Genomic DNA, 21,575 nt, shown 5'->3' with positions numbered 1-21,575 from the left:
TATGCTTGATTATAATCGATAAATGATTGAAAAGAAATGATGTTTATAATTGTGCATTATTAGTTATGGTTAAAGTTCATGTAAGAAAATAAAGTTTCATAGTATGTGTATGTGGTATACTTGGTATATGGTTTGGTATGTAGCAATGTCAAAACTGGTTTATGAATTAACTCATGTTGGTAAGTTTGATACATAAATAAATGTGGTGCTTATCCATGCTTATAATGCTTATACTATATATTTATTTGGCTAGCATATTTGGTGTGTATGCTTAGGCTTTGGCCAATTTGTGGCTGGATTACGCCGCATTAAATTTATTAAATTATGCATTGAGATGGTAAATGCCTAGATGGAAATATGCTTGTAATCATAAAAGGGTGGTAAGGTTTAAAGTTTGTAATCTTTATTAAAATGGTTTATCATGTGGTTAGTCTTCAAAAAAGACTAGCTTGCGACTATGGTTGAGTGTAATGTTTATATCTTGTGTGATATGCATAGGAAACGGGAGTGGAAAGGAAATGAAATGTTAAGTTCATGCTTGAAGTGTAAAATGACGCAAAAAGGGGACGTTAAGTTAAACGATAAATATGTATTAGTATTGAACTTAATGAAATTGAACTGTACGTGAATTAAATGAAAATTGCAAATGATATGATTTGAATTAAATGAATGATTGTGGTATTGAAATGTATATTGGATTGAGAAATTGAATTGAATCGTAAACATGAGAATCGTGAATTAAATGAAATGGAAATGAAGTATTGAAATGCATGAGTATGTATTGGGTCTCAGAAGCCCTATTTGTTACAAATATAGTATTTTGAAGTTATAACGTGAATATTTATAAAAGAATGTTAAAAATTTGAAAAGCTTAAATTTGAATGAAATTTTATAACTGGGTTTAACATGTTTATAAGTGTATGTGTTCTGGTAATGCCTCGTACCCTATTTCGGTGTCGAATGTGGGTAAGAGGTGTTACAGCATGTTTATTATTCTAAGGTAGCTGAAGTTAATTTAGCATTGTATTTGGCGATACATATGCCTTGCATAACTTCCAAGATTATTGTGATTAAACTATTTCAAGGTAGAAATACTTTGTTACCTCACATAGTCTTTTATATGCTTATTAAATCGAGTTAATTGTTTGAATTGACATAGGGATATGTTCAAGAGATTGATTAATTTAATAAGTATGTATGAGCAGTAGTTAGCAAATTACCCAGTTGCCGTGAATTTGTTCGTAGCAAAGATAAACATAAGTATAATAATTCTAAGTGAAAGGAATGTAATTAATCCAACACAATTATATCATCTTGATTAAAACATATTTGAAATCGTGCATTAGAACCTTTTTATTTTTAATTTTTTTACTTAGTTTTTAACCATTAGTTTTTAATCATCTTTAAACCAAAATATTTTCCATCACCAAAGTGTTTTAACATTAATTTCATAAATATTCTTTTTTACAGTCTCTGTGGGTGCGATAACTCGACATTTACTTGTCACTTTATTACTTGTTACGATTGTGTACACTTGCACATTTTTGTCATTCCAGACACACGCCTACGTGCCAGCCAGTGTCGATTTTACAGTCTGCTTCCCAAATACGTGGAAAAACACAATTTTTAGGCTTTCTGAGCATTCTAAAAGTCTATAAATACAAATTAGATGAAGACATAAATGAGCCATCAGAAAAGATAGAAGAAAACACTTAAAAAAACACCATCGGATCCAACTCAGAAGAGGATCTCCATCAAGATCGAAGATCTCCTTTTAATTTCTTTCGAAGTTTTTATGAGTTTTTTTATGTCTTGTGGTTATTCTGACTTTGAGATGTTTCTATTTACGATTATGAACTAATTCTATTATTTAATTTTTGATTTACATGATAAATACTTGGTTCTTGTTCTCAATTATGTGTGCTTATTTCTTGTTTTAATATCTCTAGGATATTAATCATGTTTAATGTGCTTAATTCAGTGGAGGAAAAGTTCATGTTTAATAGTAGATCTAGCATAATTGAGTGGAGTTGCATGCAATCCTAGAAATAGGACGACATAAATCTACTGGATTAGAGTCAAATCTAATAGGGGAATCCATAGATCTAGTTAATGCGACAATAGGGGTTTTAATTGGAAAGAGACTTTAATTAATCAACCTAGAGTCAGTTGTTCTTACTCTCGAAAGAGATATTAACATAATTTAGATATTTCTACGGATCAAGACATTGAGTGAATAAATCATTTAAATCATATTACTAATAATAGAAGAAGTCGAGGTGGATTATTTCCTGGGTATTATCTCTCTCATTGGTTATCTTTCGATTATTTTCCTGATTCGTTTTTTTTTTTTTGCGTTCTTAATTAAATTAGTTTAGTAATTTTATATTAAAACTCATCACTCCAAATTTTCGGCTAAATAATAAGAAAACAGTAATTACTAATACTTTTAGTCATTATGGATACGATATCTTTACTCATCGTAGCTATACTATTGTTCGATAGCTGTTCTTGCCTTTGTCGTATTTATAGTTAGTTCTTTGGCCATCAAGTTTTTGGCGCCATTGCCGGGAACTAAAATTTTAAGAACACTTTATTTTTATTAATTTAGCCATTTTTACTTTATTTTATTTTTTAGTCTAATTTTTACATTCTAATTTTTTAGCCATTGAGACCATTACTGTTTGATAGCAAAATTGAAAGTATATCTCGTAGAAATTATAGAGACGTAAGGAAAAGTCGACAAAATTTAGTAGACAAACAAGAGGACATTATTATTACTGAGGAGATGGACGATATTCAGATTATTCAGCTACCTCCTGTAGTTGCAGTAGCTCATGTTCCTTGTACTATGTACAATTATGCTAAGCCCACTCTGTCTGGCCCTAAATCGAGTATTGTGCGACCCACCATTGCTACAAATAATTTCGAATTGAAGCCGAACGCTATTCAAATGGTATAACAGTTTGTTCATTTCGATGGTTTGCAAGACGAAGATCCAAATACTCATTTGGCCAATTTTCTAGAAATCTGCAATACTTTTAAGATTAATGGCACCACTGACGATGCCATTTGCTTACGATTATTCCCATTCTTGTTGAAGAACAAAGCTAAACAATGGTTGAACTCTTTACCATGAGGTTCCATCACTACATGGGCTTAGATGACCGAAAAGTTCCTTCTAAAGTACTTCCCACTGGCTAAGATAGCCAAGTTAAGGAATGATATCTCTTCTTTTGTTAAGATCGATTTAGAGACTCTATATGATGCATGGGAGAGGTATAAGGACTTATTGAAACGATGCCCTCACCATGGGTTACCCTTATGGTTACAAGTTCAAACCTTCTGCAATGGTTTAAACCCTTCGACAAAACAATTCATTAATGCAGCAGTCAGTGGTACACTGAATAATAAGACACCCGAAGCGGCTTATGAGTTTATAGAGGAGATGGCACTTAATAACTACCAGTGGCAAGTTATGAGGACAAAGCCAATGAAAGTAGCCAGTGTCTTTAATTTAGATACAGTCACCATGTTATCAAACCAAGTAGATTTGCTTAATAAGAAAATTGATGGTTTATATTTGTCTATGCAGGTACATCTGGTGATGCAATGCAATACAAATGAAAGTGGAATGAATAATCGAGAATGTTTACCCTTCAGTCCTAGCACAGAAAACGAGCAAGTCAATTATATGGGTAATAATTTTAGGCCTGAAAATAACCCTTATAGTAACAACTATAATGTAGGTTCGAGGAACCATTCCAATTTCTCTTGGGGTGGTCAAGGAAATCAGAGAGCACAAACCCCTCTAGGCTTCCAACAAACACCTTATTAGTAATAGAAGAAGTCAAACCTTGAGGAGATGTTAATGAAGTTTATCTTAGTGTCAAAAACCCATTTTCAAAACACTGAGGCAGCATTGAAAAATCAGCAAGTGTCGATTCAAGGACTTGAGAATCAAATCGGTCAACTTGCTAAATTAATCTCAGAAAGACCACAAGGTAGTTTACCTAGCAATACTAAAACTAACCCACGGGAGCAGCTTCATGCAGTTATTGTTCGAGATGAAGAAGGGTTAGTTGAATCTGAACAAGAATCGAGGCAAGAAATTATGGTGAATAACAATAAGGTTGGCGTAAGCTAGAAAGAGCAAAAGCCGGTTGCCAAAGAATATAAACCTCGAGTTCCATATTCTAACACGACGAAGAGAGACCATACGAACGAACAATTTGGTAAATTTCTTAAACTCTTAAAAAAAATTACGCATTAACTTACCGTTTGTTGAAGCTCTTTCGCAGATGCCCAATTATGTCAAATTTTTAAAGGAGCTATTGGCAAACAAACAAAAGTCAGATGATTCGTCGACTGTGGAACTCAATCCAGTTTGCTCAGCCATCTTACAAAATAAACTACCTAACAAACTGAAAGATTCAGAGTTTTACAATTCATTGTTTAATTGGTAGTTTAAATATTGATAATGCTTTGGCTGATTTAGGGGCTAGTATTAACGTCATGCCCTATAAAATGTTTAAACAACTAGGTCTTGGGAAACCCAAATAAACTAGGATGAGTATTTAATTAGCGGATAGAACCATTAGATATCCTAGGGGTGTTATTAAAGATGTGCTTGTTAAAATCGATAAATTCATATTTTCCATTGACTTTATTGTGCTGGAGATGGATAAGGGTAGTGAGGTACATTTAATTTTAGGACGACCCTTTTTAGCCACTGTCAGGACTATAATAGATGTTGGTACGGGTGAATTAGAACTTCGTGTAGGTGATGAAGCGATTACTCTCCAAGCTCGTGATTCTGTAAGAACATCTAGTGATTGAGATGGTTTTAAATATCCTTTTAATGTTAATGACCATGCGGCTCAACCTTCTTTGCAAGAAACCCCTCGAAAAAACGTAATAGAGTCATGTTTCAGTCAATGCGATAGAAATAGAACAACCTATGAAGAGCGAATGGTTCAAATTGATGAACTAGATGAATGGCGGACACATGTCAAGGAGAAACTAAAAAGCACGACGAAGAGCCAAAGCAACGCCATGATGAACCAATTTAAGGTTGGGGACAAAGTACTACTAGACAAAACGGATCCACGAATTGCCCCGTCGGAGCTTGATGCAAACGAATCAAACCCATTCATGGTACTAAACATCTTCCCCTACGATAAAGTCGAGGTAACTCATTCTGAATTCGACATATTTAAGATGAATAATACTCGACTTAAACCTTATCTTGGTATTAATTTTGATAGCGAGAAAGAGGAGCCTCGGCTCTGCGAACCACCATAATCGTGCGCACAAGGTAAGTCGAGGTTAAACTCTAAATAATCGCTTCTCAGGAGGCAACCCGAGTGTCTAACATTCTGCCAATTCTTTTAACTTTCTTTCATGATTATTTTCAAATTAATTAAATTAAATTAAAAAAATTAACCCATACGGCCTGGACACACGAGCATGTCCCAGGCTATGTGCACAATGGGGCATTCGACAATGAGCTACACGACCTGGCGACCCGTGTGAGTCTTGGGACTTAATTTTTCAAAAATTCGAAGGTTACATGGCCTGGACACACGGGTGTGTCCCAGGCCGTGTGAGTCCTGGAGTTAATTTTTTCAATTTTATTTCAAGTCAATGAGTTACACGAGCAAGAGCCACCGGGTCGGGCTACATGGGCATGTGGGTGGCTGTGTGACCCACACGGCCTCACACACGGGGAGAAACGAAGGAAATCACACACGGCCTGGATGCACAGGCGTGTCCGAGGCCATGTGAAGACTGGGCTTGATTTTTAAATCGCACACGGGCTGGGAAAGCCCTACACGGGCGCATGACATCAAAACCTATCTTTTTCAACCTAGCCGCCGCTCCACCTTTTATTATCGACTAACCCCCACGCCCTCTGATCACCGGCCACACGACCAGCCCCTCCTTCTTACCCTGCACCACCGTGCAGCCTCCCTTCTCCCCCCGCGACCAGCCCTCACCCCATCATCCCCTCTCCTCTTCCACATCGCACCACCACGAGCCCCCTCTTTTAGCCCGTCGACCGCCACTTGAACCTCCAACCACCGTCTCATCGTCGGGCCTCCCTATTTCCCCTATTTTTAATTCTTTATTATTTTATCATTTAATTATTTAATTATTTTATTATTTTATTATTTTATTATTTTATTATTTTCTTTAATTTATTTATATATTTATTTTCTTATTCTACTTATTTTTATTTATTTTATTTATTCCACTTAGTAATTTTATTATTATTGTTTGATTATATTTTTGCATGCTACCTTAGCAGACCTCTCCGAGCGGTTCACTCGCTTCGAGCAGCACTGGTTTTAGAGGTTCGACAGTATTAACGCAACATTGCAGCACATCTGTCAACACCTTCATATATCCTCTTCAGCACCGGTGACTCACGATACTGATGCTTCTGACGATGAGGATCATTGATTTTATTTTTTTCTTTTTAGTTTTATTTTTATTTTTATTTTATGTTTATGTTTATTTTTATTTTTTTTTTTAGTTTTTTAATTTTTATTTTCTTTGACTTCTTTCATTTATTATCTTTTAAACTATATTTTTATTTTTTATGGTTGTTTCTAATTGAGTTGTAACCCATTAATCTTCTTCACTATTTGTGTTTATTTTCTTATTAGTTTGCTTGGACTAATGCATTACATTTAGAATTACCTACAATTCCGCTTTTCACCATCCTGACAATTTCATTCAATATTCAAAGAAGTTTTAGTTTTCTCCCTCTCTTATGACATTCTGCTTATACTGTGATTATACCTGTTTGTACATTAAGGACAATGTACATCTTAAGTGTGGGGAGGTTATTCATATAATTATTAGAAAATCCCTGAATTAATATATGTATTTAAGTAATCTTCTTATACTTCTATTAGAGTGAATTAATTTCGAGTTGGAATTTTTATTGATGTTTTTGGATTAATTTGTAGATATTTTTGCATTGGTTGATTTAAACTTTAAGACATGAGAGAATCAGGCATGATAATTTATTTTTAAAAAATTTACAATCTTAGGTTGTTTCTCTAAATTGAAGTTTTATCTTGAAGTTTGAGATTTGCAAGTTTGACATCAAAACCATAATTTTTGTGAGATTTTGAGCCTTTAGAGCATACATTTTTTTCATGTTCATTTTATTATTGGTTATGAGTGTGTCAACTTGATTTTTTATTCTAGAATTTGCTTCGATTATGCACGTCAAGACCACATCTTTGATTTGATATACTGAGATGGTAAAGGCACTTAGATTTTAACTCACTTATCTCATAAAAAGCCTACCTTTTTTAATTACCCCTTAGTGAATCCCCTTGAGCCTGACACATTTTTTCTTGATTTACCCATTAATGTTAACCCATAACTCATTTTTTGTTTGTTGAGACTTTTTCCCGTTTGATTAACTTCTTTTTTTTTTTAGATTTGATCTGGTTAGTTGCTTAACTATGTTCTTATGTTTGATTTGTTAAATTATTTTTGATAGTTCTAGATAAAAAAATAAAAATATATAAATACATTGAAAAATAATATTGATTATTATTTGGTTCTATGTTGGTTGATTTATGCACTTGTTCTTAATTCAGCATTTGTTTATTTTGGTAATTTATCAATTCGATCTCGATTATAACCAACTTTTTTGGTCTTTCTCCACACCCTTAACCTAAACCCCGTTACAACCTCTTAAAGACATTTTGATTTGTGTATCATATCATTTTATAGTGGTGGAGATTTGATTTTCAAGCAAGCCTATGGTAATGACATTTCTTGTTCGACTATTGAGTGCATATTACTGAGCCTTAAACACTTTGAGTGCTTGAGTGAATCTTTAGTGAGGATGTCAATTCTTCTTAATTTTGAATAAAAGGTAACTACTTAAATAAGGGGAGACACCTACGTTTTCGTGCTTACAAATGTTAGCTTAGATTGTTTGAAACTTTAGTGCTCTTTTAGTTGAATTGTCAATGCATGATTATTTGTAAATTATTTTGAGACATTATTGATGGGAATTACAAGTTGAGAAATATTAACTTAAATGTCAATTGAGGATTTTGCTTGAGGACAAGCAAACACTTAAGTGTGGGTATATTTGATAAGCTATAAATGTAACATATTTTAATCTCATTTTTAATGCGTTTTTGGATGATTAATTATGCAAATTAGTGACTCTGATGCTCTTAATCCTTTAAATTCATGTTTCTATACTTAAAAGAGCATTTGGGAGTGAAATGAGCGAAAAATGAGCAAAAATCAGACAAATAGAGTTTTTTTTCAAGAGCCACACGGCCTGGGCATTTCCACACGGGATGGATACACACCCATGTGTACCACAAGAGCTGGACACACGCCCATGTGCCAGCCTGTGTCGATTTCACACCCTGCTTCCCAAATACAAAAAAAAAACACAATTTTTAGACTTTCTGAGCATTCTAAAGTCTATAAATACCAATTAGAAGAAGACATAAAGGAGTCATCAGAGAAGATCGAAGAAAAAACTCGAAGAACACCATCAGGGCCAACTCGAAAATGAATATCCATCAAGATCGAAGATCTCATTTTAATTTCTTTCAAAGTTTTTATGAGTTTATTTATGTCTTGTGGTTATTCTGACTTTGAGATGTTTATATTTACGATTATAAACTATTCCCTAGATACCTAGGGAAGATGAAACCTATGACGAATTCTATTATTTAATTTCTTATTTACATGATAAATACTTAATTCTTGTTCTCAATTATGTGTGCTTATTTCTTGTTTTAATATTTCTAAGATATTAATTCATGTTTAATGCGCTTAATTCAGTGGAGGAAAAGTCTCTATTTAATAGTAGATCTAGCATAATTGAGTGGAGTTGCATGCAATCCTAGAAATAGGACGACATAAATATACCAGATTAGAGTCAAATCTAATAGGAGAATCCATAGATCGAGTTAATGTGACAATAGGGGTTTTAATTGGAAAGAGATTTTAATTAATCAACCTAAAGTCAGTTGTTCTTACTCAAGAGATATTAACATAATTTAGGGATTTCTACGGATCAAGATATCGAGTGAATAAATCATTTAAATCAGATTAATAATAATAGAATGAGTCTAGGTGGATTCTTTCCTGGGTATTGTCTCTCTCATTGGTTATCTTTCGATTATATTCCTAATTCGTTCTCTATTGTGTTCTTAGTTAAATTAGTTTAGTAATTTTAGATTAAAACTCATCACTCCAAATTGTCGACTAAATAATAAGAAAACAGTAATTGCTAATACTTTTAGTCCTCGTGGATACGATATCTCTAATCACCGTAGCTATACTATTGTTCGAAAAGTGCACTTGACTTTGTCGTATTTATAGTTAGTTCTGTGACCATCAAATATATCACAAAATACGATCGATCCGGGTGACCTAAAATCTGACCCAATCAAGGAAGGGACGGTATCTCCTGACTAGCTCACCACTCTGCTAGCTCCCTACTCTGCTAGCTCATCACTCTACTAGCTCACCTCCTCGCTAGCTCACTAGCTCATGGGATCTTAGCAGGGGTAACTCTAAGGATTCATGTTAAGCCTAAGAGGGTAACTCTAAGAATACGTGTTAAGCCTAGGAGGGTATGCATGATATCTAGTTACTCCTAGTGTCACGGGCCAGAGTGCAAAGCCGGTGACCGTTGCACAAGATGCGCCCCATAAAGGTCTATCGATTAGATGGGGAACATTTAGCCCACGAGAACTGGCCCGATTCAAAGAACTATTGGAGAAGCCTATCAGATTAAAGTCTGGTTGGCCCGATAATGAAGACATGGCAACTTAGGCTAATATGGTAACTAATCTTAGAAGATAGAGGGAATCATATCTTGTAAAGATTAGATTAGATTTGATATGGCATATCTTGTAAATCCCTAAAATAAAGGGATATGGTTAATCTCGTCCGTCGATGTAAATGTATCTTGACCGTCGGTTTTGGGGGAGCTCAACTATAAATAGAGAGCCTCCCCCTCATTTGTACCCATTCCATTTTATTCTGAATTCTTAAGAGTAATAGAATTCTGAGAGCATTTACTCAAACACCTTGTGTGCATTCTTTTCTGTGGCTTTCTGTTGTTTTTTGGTTTAGCTTCTTTTGGCATAAATTGCTTCCGCTCTTCAATTGGTGCCTTGGAGGAGTTCTTAAAGAATCCTCACTTGAGTTAAGGCTGACTTAGGCGAGTTTGGACGAACGGATTGCCTAAGGCCGCACGATTCGCGAGAGAAAACTCTAGCCCCATGACACTAGCACGTCATATCAAAGAATCGTGTCTAACAAATATGAAGAATAGCTTCCATGAAGAGGATGGCAAAAAACGCCTCAACAAGAACCATTACATTTCTTATATTATAATCCTAAATTTCATAAAGGTTTTGGATTTCATGAGGTGCCCTCAATAATCCAATTACTAACAAAGGGTACATGCCAAAATTCCATGAACCAATTTGACTGCTTTACAAAAATATATATAATCCTAACTTAATTTTCAATAAAAAATTGGAACACATGAAAATAATCAATCAACTTGCAAGGCGAATCTCCAAATATGCCCCTTTTTTTAATAAAAAAATTTAAAAAAAAGGAAAAATTGTACTAAAGCATGTATTAGCTAAGGATTTGTACTGAGATTTGATGGTACGTATGGTTTGCTTTGAGATTCTTATCTTATACTTTGCTTCTTTCCTTACAAAATCCAGAAACCTGTTGAATATTTCTCAGCTGTAATAAAGAAGTTTTAGAAAACAAATTAAGGACGTACTAAGGGCACTGGGAAAACTTAATGAGTGTACTTAAGAAAAAAAATTAAAAAGCAAAGGACTTGCTTTAAATATCTTCGTTCTGACTTCTTTGTTTAATTAGATTTGTTTCATGTAATCACTTTAAATAGTAGCATTCAATCAACTCAGATACTTGCACCTTCTTCTTCATCTCAAATTGCAACCTTTATTTTGTATATTAAAAAAAAACCTCTACCTCCATTTGTCTTATCATATGATTCCTGGCTAGTTTTCCCAATGATTATTAATATAGAAAAAGAAATTAAATTCAATTTTAATTTGACAATATGGGATAACAATAAAATCTGTAAGGAGAAAAAAAAAAGAAGCAATCAATGGAGACGTGAGAATCATAAAATGTCACATACAAGCACTAGCTATAGCTAATCACATTGAAATGGATGCAACGCATGCACCTTGTTTCTTTATCTCACATTGAGACCAAAAATAATCATTAAACATATATATATAGTACAAGAAAGAAAAGACATGAAAAGGACTTCCATCACAATCCAAGTCAGAGCTACAGCTGTTGTGGCATGTTTAATGTGCAAAGCCCCTTCATATCTTTAAAATAATATATATACACACAGCTCTTGCATGGTAGTTTCTAGTTTATTTGGGGACATATATACTTCATAAAAGACTGACTATATTTATGACACACACAATCATATTAAATAATCACCCTAAATCAGGGTAACTTTAGTGTGAGTAGGTGAAAAAAGAGCAGTGTGAAAAAGAGTTCCAACTAATGATGTGTGGCTTATTAAAGGGGAAAAAAAGAAAGATAAAGAAAAAGTGGGTTGTTTCCTTGAAAAAAAAAACAAAGGGAAACCTGTTATGCTACAGAGCTGAATCATTCTTTACCAAGCCTTGCATTAACAATGAAAATGGCATGTAAAGCAGGAAACCATAAACAAAAAGGGCCACGTTGCAAAGTTATTCTCTCAAACTACAATTTCATCATCAATCATCAATCTAAGCATTTTAACGAATTGCTTTGAATAATTTATCCACAAACCCAACTGCATAGAATACATGAATATAACAATGTCAGAATATGCTGAAGCCTCTTCGTCCATCTACACAAAACCATACATCTATGTTTAAAATAACAAAGAAATAAAGGTGACATGAAACGAGCAAACTTATCAAGCATAAACCAGGCAACTTTGGCCATATAGTACATAAACTACAAACCGAGAAAATTTCCAAAATCTACATAGTATGGTTTCTCAAATCTCTGCTTGATAAGAATAAGGATTGTATCAGCCAATAGACAGACAAATGTGTTGAATGCGATTAAACCTCATCTCACCTGGAGTCTTCATTTCCCTTGTAGTACTCATGTCCAACACATTCAGACATGAGTAAGAGGTGACGATCCTCTACAAATATGAAAATACTTGATAAAGAGTTGAGTATACATGTGTTGGACACATTTGTATATGCCACTCGCTCCCCAGTCCGGGTAACATAGGTTAAACCAATAGCAGCCTCAATCAATATTTGTATACATATTTTATATATCAGATAACTACAAATCGAACCTTTATGAAACAAGCTAAAGCTTCTTGGATTGGCTCACGCTGGTACATGCCACAGAGTACAAAGCTTGAAAATGCTAAAGTTGTCATATAAAAGATCTGCATAAGCACACAAAAAAAATAAGTCCAGCTGCATCCATTTGAACACAATAACCAAATGTCCAAATCAATTGTAAACTAAATATAGTGAATAAAAAACCCATATACAAACAGACAAAGGGCAAAGCTAAACTGAAACTCACTCCAGCAATGCTTTCAAGAACTGCTCCATTGTCTGAATTTGCATATTCCACGACGATTTTCAGTAAAAGAATCACGAATGGACTGGAGCATGGAACATACAGCAGGAACGCTGCCCAAATCTTCATTATGTTCCTATAAAGATAATACATATAGCTTGAGTATTTTGCTAGACATGAATTTGAGTTTGTTTTTATTTGTGTGCATGTCTGTGACAGGGAGAGAGGTAATACCACTTCAGAAAGACGCTCATCGAAACCCATAGAATTTGTGTTGCTGGGCATGAAAATTTTTCTATAAGCTGTTCTCAAACTCTTAATCTAGAACCTTGCACAAAAAGGAAAAAAAAAAGTATAGCACTTTAAACAGGTGAGCAAATTAAATGGAACTACAAAAAAGGGTAGAAATTTCATATCCATATGCATCAAGGGTATGGAATATAAATGATGAACAATCTAAAACAGATATAGAAAAATGACTACCAATAGCATTAATAAAATTGTGCTAAAATATAATTCCAAAAGGCTGCCACTGACATCCCCGAAGCAATAAAAGGTCAAAAGATACTAGCACTTTATGCTGTTTAAAAACTTAAACATGTTGATTTTAACAGCAAAGGAAGCAAGTATAAAGTAGAAACTAGCATCTTCTAATCTTGATAGATTGTAGCATTACTCCAAATTTAATGAGTTCCCTCTTAATATCATTCATCAATTTATGGATAATTTATCTTACAATTTCTGTCATTTCTAAATGTTTTCCTTGGAGTGTCAACTCCATAAGATACACTTTGGAGAAGGCATACCATAATATTGCCTTCTGGCCTACAGCAGTCGGTCTTGTGGCAAATATCAAACATCTTCATAGGACGGTGAAAGCATACACAACTCAAGAAATGAAGGCAGGAATACAAACCGAAGTAAATGCAACTTAGAATAGTTTCAGGCTGCACAACATGCAGGTAGCTAAAAACCTCAAGCAAAATCCAGATGACAATGATATGAGATTTTAATTGGTGGAAGACTACATCAACAATTAAAGGAACCTTTTCAACTAACGTCTTATCTATCTTACACTAATATTATGATAGAACTAAACTATAAGCCATCATAATAAAAGTTGAATTTTTCCAACAACCTCTGTGACTTGGAATCCACAACGCCGAAGACCCTCAAAATTCAAACCACGAAGCTCAGCTCTATCTCCAGAAACCATCATGTACTTTGGGACATCTTGCGAAACCTTCATGCATAGAAATGAATAGCAAACATGGTTCAATTCTTTTTGTAAATGCAAAAAGAAAATGCTTAAAAGTCTTCGGCACTATGATTGAACTGTCCTACAGGTGGACTACGCTACTAGTGGGCTTAATTAGCATCTTTTTGCAGTGTAGGTCATTTATGCAATCATACCACTGATCCACCACCGATGAAAGAAAATGAGCCAATATAACAAAATTGATGAACAACAGTAGCTCCTCCAGTGTGCACATAGTCCTACATTGTAGCACTTGAATCAAGTTCTAAGCAGAGACTGTTGTCTACAAGAGAAACATGCAGAATGACTCCAACAAACATTAAGAAGACTTACCTCCACGATGACATGTCCTGCCAGGAGAGTGGTATTAGCAAATATATTATTGTTACCAATTTTGCAGTCATGTGCAATATGACAAGACCCCATGATGAGATTGTTATCACCAATAACCTGATAAGACAGCTAGTTAAGAAAGGGAAGAAAAGGACTAGAGAATATACACATGTTTCTTACTATGATATAAGTAAACAAATATGTGGTTATTTTATATTCTAATTTACCGTTCCATCACGTGACTTTGAAGATCGGTGGATTGAAGTAAATTCTCTGATCTCATTGTTGTCCCCAACATCAAGAAAACATTCATCCCCTAACTAATACCACAGAAATACAAGGACAAGATCATTTTTTTTTTGCTAAAGTTTAACATTTGAAGCATAGTGCATCAATGTTGTCGATATGTACATGCGAGATACATCTAGTCATTAGCAGCATGCAATTGATTATGCACCAAAAGCATAATAAGATAAGTTACCTTGTACTTCATGTCTTGGCATTTAATACCAACCACGGCATGATGCCCGATGATGTTATTGCATCCTATTACAGTATGCCCAGGAAGATCATCACCAACCACCGCACCACTGCCTGATAAAGTTTAGTACTTAAATAAATTACAACATAAAATATATATATTTCTAACAGAACCTCACAAAGAAGATGAAAAAGCAGCCAAATAAAACTCACGTCATCAAAACGCAGTGGCTCCCCAATTCTGTATTCCCAAAAATATGGCTGGAAGGATGCATTTGACACCCATTTCCTAGTTTTGCCGAAGGACCAATTGTACATAAAGGACCTACTGAAACACCCTGTGCCATTAATTTCGAAATTTTAGTGAATCTATAGACTATAGCTAAATGAAAAGGCAATTAGAGAAGTATATCTCTTTATTACACCAATAAATTAAGCTGCTTTGAAGTAAAAAAAAAAAAAAAGCTTTGAAAGTTTTACCCTTATTTATTCTTCTGGGTTGATTTAATCTTGGTATCAAAAGACAATTCAACAAGAACCATTGGTAAAGGAGCAAATTGATTGACAGGGAAAAGCCAACAAAGATCTTAGCTTTAACAGTCAAAACAAATCACAGATTTCTGATACATGAACACCAGTGCCTCTTAAGAGAAAAGAAAGCGGCAGCTATTAAACAAAGAAGAGAGAGTAGAAAACAAAGCACCTGGCCAATCACAGCATTGGGATGAACAATTGCAGTGGGGTGTATAAAGCTCGTCCCCTCCTTTTTCTCTTCGAAAGCATCTGTTTCACAATCACATACAGAGAAGAAGCCCACTCAGCAAGTTGTTCAATCTTCATATTATGATATATTAAAGATAGAGGAAGGGTTTACAGTGGAGAGTTGTAGAGAGGCGCTGCAAAGATAGTGAAGTGAGAGAAGAACTTAAAGGCCTTCGAAACTTGAGCAGGGAATTCATAGATTTTCGCTCTCAGTCTTTGGCAATAGCTGATATTTTTCCGACCTGTTTTATTTTTTGAACTTTTAACAGAGTTGAAAGAATGTTTTGGCTTCGGCCGCTATGTTGTTGCCTGCTTTGTGAAAGAGGTTTGACCTGTCTTGTCTTCTTCATCCCAGATTTTACTCGTTTGTAGCGTACTATTTTACTCGCATTAAATCTAGACTGTTCGTTTATCCGACTGGACGCTTGTTGTATGGAAGGAGATCCACATTTGACCTCAAAGAACTCGGTTATTGAGGCCCAGTAATTCTCGGACTACGGCCCACACGAGGCCCAGTAATTGATAAGATTCAATTCATTAAATTCTACCAAAAATATGATTTTCTTATGTTCTGTATTTATTTATTTATGATATAAAATGGTGAATTTGCATCAATGATCTTTGAAATCGGCCGAACATTAGGAATTAGTTAGGGTGTCGGTACGAAGAATGACATTGAACCGTTTGGATTTAGAATCAGTACGGATCGTTTGAACTGACAATTGAACTGAGTTTTATTATTTTTTAATATTTTTTATTGTTTTAAATTTTTTATAATTTTTTTATCGAACTAATTGGACTGATCAAGCCAACAAACCAATGGTCTGACCGATTCAACTATTGCTCTGGTTTTAGAAATATTAGTTTGCATTTGAGATTCTGTGTCAAATAATATACTTCATGAAATATTAAAGGTGTTGTAAGATGTGTTGAGTCCATATATTTTATGAAAGAAATTTATTTGTAAAATGATTTTCATAATTTTAAGGTGAATTTTCATTTGGAAAAATAAATATTAGAATTTTTAAAGTTTCATTGGAAAGAAGTATTTTTTATTATTTAAATTCTCTTTTCAAATTTTAAGGTGGAATTTGTGCTTTGTTGATAGAGAGTTTCAATAAGGGAGGAGATAAGGAGAAAGTAGTAATGACAGGATGGTCAGTTCACCTGTGACATGTCACGAACTGTGGGTCAAAGCTCGTGACCAATACGCATAAAACGCCCCATAGAGTTCAATTTATTAAACGGGGTTCATTTGACCCACATGAATTGACTTGATTCGTGGAACCCGTGGAGAAACCCATCTACTTGAAGCCTTGATAGCCTAGTGAAACACTCCAGTAAAACTAGAGTTATCAGGGTAAATAGTGTAAATCTTAAATGATAAGATTGTATAGAGTTTAAATCCCTTACGACTCTTAATTGTAGATGGGAAGTAATCTTAGCCGTTAATGTAAATCGATCTGTACTGTTAAATTTGGAGGAGTTCAACTATAAATAGAGGTCTCCCCCTTCATTTGTAATCATTTTATTCTTTCTGAGTTAAATAATATTAAGAGCGTTTACTCAACCACTTGGTGTGCATTTTTTTTTTGTAACTATTCTGCTCTTTTAAGTTTATTTTGTCTTTGAGATTGCTTCCGCTATATTTTCAGTGCCTTAGAGGAATTCTGCGAGAATCCTCACTTTGCGAGAGTTAGTTGACTTAGGTGCATTTGAAGTGAAGAAATCACTTAAGGGCGTGCGGATTGTGAAACGAAAGGTCTAGCCCTGTGACAGTTAGTATTAGAGCTAAGGTTGCGAAGGCATTGTTCAAGAAGTCAAAAGAAGTTGTTGATCAGAATGAGTCAATGGAGACCCGTGGAAGGGTTAGGAAAATAAGTCGATCGAGGGATATGTTGTCGACCTTAAATGGTAGAGTGGCCAAACTTGAAGGCTCTAACGGTGATGTGAAGGAGACCCTCGAGGAAGTTGATGAGTGTAACACAGAGCTGGAAACGAGGCATGATCAGCTCAAAGACCAAGTAGCAAAGGCCTTCAGTGACAATATGGATGCAAGGGATCCTAAATATCATTGTGGGTGAGGTAACTAAGAAGAATGATGCTCTCGAGGCTATGGTGTCAACCTTGAAGGAACAGCTTGAGGAGCTCAAAAGGGAGCTCAATATCTACAAAATTGCTTCTAGTAATAGCGTGTTGGTTGCGACATCTATGCCTAAGATAGATATCCCATTGCTGAAAGAGTTCAGTGGGATGAGGTCCAGAAAAGATGTAAAGAACTTCTTGTGGGGGATGGGGCAATACTTTCGTGCTAAAGGAATCATGAATGATGCTACTAAGGTAAATATTTATGCCATGTATTTTATTGATGTTGCTTGGTTATGGTGGTGTCGCAGGTCCATAGATGAAAGACGAGGTGGTACTGCTATTGGGACTCGACACGAGTTCCATAGAGAATTCAAGGCACAATTTTACCTAGAGTATGCTAAGGATGAGACTCGAGCTAAGTTGCGTCGGCTTATGCAACAACTCACAGTAAAGGAGTATGTGCGGGAGTTTAGCGAACTCATCCTCTAGATTTTCGATTTAGGTGAGAATGAGACATCTCATTTAAGGATGGGTTAAAGTCGTGGACATGTAACGCTTAGGTTTGTGCAAGTGTACACAGTCGTTATCAAGTAATAAAGTAAGTAAAAGAGTTATTATCTCCACAGGGACTATGTATGTTAATCAAGTAATTATAAAATTAAAGTTAACAATTTGGTGATAAAAATAATTTGAGTGATGATGATTAAGTTAAATTGAATTATCTAAATGCAAGATGATCTCCAATACAATTTAATCTAAATGCAAAGTATGAGATGAGATGTATGAAATGAGTTTAGCAGCAAAAACACAAAATTCAACAATCAATAACGTGAATATGCTACGATAATTACACTATTCAACTTAGTTTATTTTTCTCATGCTTAACAGTGTTCGAAAAATATTCCATGACAACTCGATCTTTCATGAGTTTGGAAACCAAATTAAGTCCTTTCAGAATCTTTTACTTAATAAAATATGCATTTTACTGACCATATTAAATTAAGGGTTTCCTAAAATTCATGTGAAGTAACAAGGACGGATCAGGTTTGAAACAATTTAATCACATAAATCTAAAAACTATGCAAGATAATAAAGCTTGTCAAAGTTATTATGAGCCTTTAATTTAGTCGGATCAGGATCTAAATTAAGCATGCACTTTTCAATTATTGTGTCCATTAGCCGTCGTCTAGACAAGATAGCTTAGTTAATTCAAATGCATCCAATCACGTATGAATGAAATACATACTTGAATTTAATTGAAAACATGATCGACTGAGGCACAAACACTATAAACATGATTTAACAAACTTCATTGAATAAGTACAATCATCCTAGCTCAATAGATTTAAGCTACCATTGTTGATGACAAGATCATGAAACACATTGCAAACATATTTAAATCAAAATAGCAAAGTAAAGAAAGAATAAACTCTGTTCAAATCGGTAGTCTTGAGAACTCTAAATGAAGATGTTTTCCTTCGATCCTCATGTTGCTCCTTTGCTAATGCATCCTTAAGTGGCCAGCCAAGAGAGAACCTTATCACAGCTTTTTTGGCTAAAGTGATATGCGTGGAAAGAAGGAAGAAAATGAGAGAATGAAAAAAATGAATGGATGAGTAATGAATGAATGAATGATGGATGATTTTTGAGATTAAGGGATGAATGAAAAGGTGAGAGGAGTATGGTATTTATACTTGAGGTTAGTGGCTGAATTTACTAAAAATGGCGTCAAATATCCCTTAGTTCTCTCCTATTAATAGTGTTGGTTGATGGATTTAAGCATGGAATCATGCTAAATTTAGCCATAGAGTGGACGGTTTCTTGAGCAATCTTCATGTTCTAATTTTTAATGATTTTCAAAGTGTAGGGACCTCCAAATAATTTTCCCAAAACTGATATTTAGGCAGCCACAAACTTGTGCAGAATTTGGGCTTGACTCCTTCTTGTTGGACGGTTTAATAACCCAATAAATAACCAGACATGTCCACCATGTATCATCACTTAAACTGGATCAAATTAATATCCTTATGACCCAATTTTGCATGGTTTTGTCATCCAAGTAGGGTAGATTTGTTCATGTCCATGTAAGAATTGTACTGAGCTCCATATTATATCACCTCATGGTCCCACTGCATTATTAAAACACAACACATTAATAAATAACATAAAAATAATTTAATTTATGCACAAAATTCATATAATAAAACACAAATTTGCATATTTCATAAATTCATGTTCAGGATTGAGATTTAAGCAAAATTCACTAAATTCATTAACAAATGCTCGGGATTAGTGTTATTTTAAAGTAAAAATATGGTAAAAACGACTAGAAAAACCCTATACAATTTAGAGTTTACACACTTCCAAACTTAATCCATTGCTCGTCTCGAGTAATGTTTCATGTAGAGCACAACTTTTGCTAAGGCAATTTTGCAATAAGATTAAGTAGCATCAATCTTTGCACATAACCATGCACCAACAAAATCATGTTCACAATCTATTTTCATTGAGAAGTCACTCATATGCAAACATTATTTCAAAATTTTATTCTATATGCGGGAAAATTCTAATATAAGTTATAGAGTACATGCTTTTCAAGATCATACATAACATTCACCATTAGATCAAAGTTTCCTTATCAATCAAACAAAGCAATCACAAGGTCTAATTAATGGTCCTCATATGTTGAACTTAGCACTTCCTCTCCACTAATGTAGTTGGCATAATTATCCAAATCAATAGATCTTTTATAAGGTTGTAATGGGGGCTAAGCTTAAGGTAAGGAAAAAGAGAAATGAATTTTAGGTTCAATAATCTTAACCCTATCTTTGCCTTAGATCAATTCGAGGTACATCCTTCCTGCTAATGAGTTTTTACCCCCCAAAACTTAATTTTGAAACATATGCCCAATATTTCTCAATACTTTAAGTATTTATTTTTCTCTTTTTGCTTAACATTTGAATAGAGCTTTGTTTTTTTTTTTTTTGAAACATATGAAGAACATGTACATCTTTTTTGTAATTTTCCTCGATATTTGCTCACTAACACAAGTATAGTTAAGATAGGTTCAAAAATAAGATAAAATTTAAAAATATGGTAGTATGGATTATAATGTAGGTAAATAACAATAAAATAGTCTTTAAGGCTAAAATTAAGGTTTCAAGGGTCAAATTTATATAGGCTAGGCTTGAAAGGCTTAAACGATCCAAAGAAAATGTGTCTAAATCATGTTTAGATTCTTATGCCTCCTAGGATTTTGCCTCAAGAAAGTTACTAAGTCAATTCTAAGAACTTAATCCTTCATGCATGTTTATTTTAAAAGAAGTTCAATTTTCATGGTAAAAGGCTACATAAGACCTAAAAATACACAACCAATCCATAACTCAAGATAACATAAAAAAAACTCAGATAAAATCAGAAATCATGTTTGCATTTAGACTAACTTATGAACAAAAATTATTTCTGAATATTCATTTATTTTAGCATACTTATATTGAAAAGATTGAAACATACTTGAAAATTTAAAAATTTATGCAAATATTGCCTTACCCCCTTTAAAAAGAAGCAATTTCCTCGTTACGAAAACAAAGCAATGAATAAAAGTTGAGCACCAGGTAAGATAGCAAGAAAGAGGTGAGTCACGAAGACCACTTAAATACCAAGTCTTTCTCAACAATCCAATCCTAGACATTTTCATTCACATTACCACATCAATTCATTTTTTTCTAATGAAGAGACATTGACCTTATTTTATTCATGCTTGCAATATCTTATTTATTATACGAAAGCAACATACTAACTAATGAATAGAAATAAACACCTAAAAATAAATACTAAGGATAAGAAATTTCCCCATTTTTATTTGTTTCGTCCTTCATGTCTTTTTCCTTTTCCCTTCTTTGTCGCACTCAGTCCCACAGTCTTCTCTTGCCATGTCTTGAAGATATGATCTGGGAACTCAGGAACAAAAGTGTTAAAGATATTTTTAAGAGTATTTTGTATGGAATCATATCTAACTTTTGCATATCTCTAGTAA

At 34.1% G+C, this 21,575-nt stretch overlaps 1 protein-coding gene and 1 non-coding gene across 7 annotated transcripts; both read right to left on the bottom strand.

Moving 5' to 3' along the window:
• Positions 1 to 3,211: 3,211 nt before the first annotated feature.
• On the bottom strand, positions 3,212 to 3,318 carry LOC128042234 (small nucleolar RNA R71). The gene has a single exon (XR_008197439.1). It is a non-coding gene; the product is annotated as a small nucleolar RNA R71 (small nucleolar RNA).
• An 8,493-nt stretch (positions 3,319 to 11,811) lies between these two features.
• On the bottom strand, positions 11,812 to 15,818 carry LOC105774320 (probable acyl-[acyl-carrier-protein]--UDP-N-acetylglucosamine O-acyltransferase, mitochondrial). Of its 6 annotated transcripts, XR_001127318.2 has the most exons (12): positions 15,564 to 15,813; positions 15,393 to 15,472; positions 14,903 to 15,027; positions 14,691 to 14,799; positions 14,437 to 14,529; positions 14,210 to 14,326; positions 14,032 to 14,115; positions 13,757 to 13,861; positions 12,853 to 12,939; positions 12,622 to 12,754; positions 12,383 to 12,478; positions 11,812 to 12,220 (listed from the first exon to the last, which is right to left on the bottom strand). XR_001127318.2 is itself a non-coding variant. In XM_012596772.2 (11 exons), exons 1-10 carry the CDS (start codon positions 15,646 to 15,648, stop codon positions 12,635 to 12,637), a joined length of 1,005 nt encoding a protein of 334 aa, XP_012452226.1. In that variant the 5' UTR covers positions 15,649 to 15,813; the 3' UTR covers positions 11,812 to 12,478; positions 12,622 to 12,634. The 6 variants fall into 6 exon arrangements, 4 of the variants coding, with proteins under 4 accessions (XP_012452226.1, XP_052487905.1, XP_052487904.1 ...); XM_012596772.2 differs by having other exon boundaries at positions 11,812 to 12,478; XM_052631945.1 differs by lacking the exon at positions 15,564 to 15,813 and adding an exon at positions 15,170 to 15,198 and having other exon boundaries at positions 11,812 to 12,478.
• Positions 15,819 to 21,575: the final 5,757 nt, after the last annotated feature.

This window comes from Gossypium raimondii, chromosome 6 (genome assembly GCF_025698545.1).
Source record: "Gossypium raimondii isolate GPD5lz chromosome 6, ASM2569854v1, whole genome shotgun sequence".
Classification (NCBI taxonomy): domain Eukaryota; kingdom Viridiplantae; phylum Streptophyta; class Magnoliopsida; order Malvales; family Malvaceae; genus Gossypium; species Gossypium raimondii.
This window is presented reverse-complemented; position numbering and strand designations above follow the sequence as displayed.

Excerpts from the sequence above, each read along its gene's own strand:
- LOC105774320 (XM_012596772.2), bottom strand. The coding sequence starts at position 15,648 with ATGAATTCCCTGCTCAAGTTTCGAAGGCCTTTAAGTTCTTCTCTCACT. Across the intron at positions 15,473-15,563 it reads CCTCTCTACAACTCTCCACT|ATGCTTTCGAAGAGAAAAAG; the intron begins GTAAACCCTTCC and ends ATTGTGAAACAG. Across the intron at positions 12,755-12,852 it reads ATGAGCGTCTTTCTGAAGTG|GAACATAATGAAGATTTGGG; the intron begins GTATTACCTCTC and ends TTATCTTTATAG.